At 32.6% G+C, this 610-nt stretch overlaps 1 protein-coding gene across 1 annotated transcript; it reads right to left on the reverse strand.

Moving 5' to 3' along the window:
* Positions 1-47: 47 nt before the first annotated feature.
* On the reverse strand, positions 48-307 carry PICMEDRAFT_71796 (hypothetical protein; the record flags this gene model as incomplete). Its single annotated transcript, XM_019164009.1, has 2 exons — positions 48-148; positions 235-307. 2 exons carry the CDS (start codon positions 305-307, stop codon positions 48-50), a joined length of 174 nt encoding a protein of 57 aa, XP_019018877.1.
* Positions 308-610: the final 303 nt, after the last annotated feature.

Here is a 610-nt window from a genome sequence, read left to right on the forward strand (position 1 = left end):
CATCATTTGTTAGACATCATATTTCAGAAGGAAACTGTGAGATAGTTTCAATCAACACTGAAAATATGGTTGCTGACTATGTTGACTAAAAGTTTAGCCAAGATTAAATTCAATAAGTTTGTTGGTCTAGCTGGAATGTCGAACATATCTACAAGTGTTTAGATTATGGTGGGGTGTTGAGATAAGATGCCGAAGTCAATATCAATAAATTAGAGAAAGAGGCTTATTAAAGACAAGGCATTAGAAAAGAGCCTTGTAATGACAAGGCATCAAGTAATCTAAAACTGGAAAGATTAGCCGACGTCATGAGTGTATAAATAGGAGAGGTTTTGTCTCCTATCTGTGTTTAGAATCATTAGTTATTAAGAGTTGTATAAGTTGTTTTTAACTAAGTAACAAACATAAGAAAACGTGTACATATACAATGGATATTCATAATAGAATAGCTAGATTACAACACGAAGTCAATATCAATAAATTAGAGAAAGAGGCTTATTAAAGACAAGGCATTAGAAAAGAGCCTTGTAATGACAAGGCATCAAGTAATCTAAAACTGGAAAGATTAGCCGACGTCATGAGTGTTGTAATCTAGCTATTCTATTGTTGTAAT

The sequence above is a fragment of the Pichia membranifaciens genome (genome assembly GCF_001661235.1).
Source record: "Pichia membranifaciens NRRL Y-2026 unplaced genomic scaffold PICMEscaffold_2, whole genome shotgun sequence".
In the NCBI taxonomy this organism is placed as follows: Eukaryota; Fungi; Ascomycota; class Pichiomycetes; order Pichiales; family Pichiaceae; genus Pichia; species Pichia membranifaciens.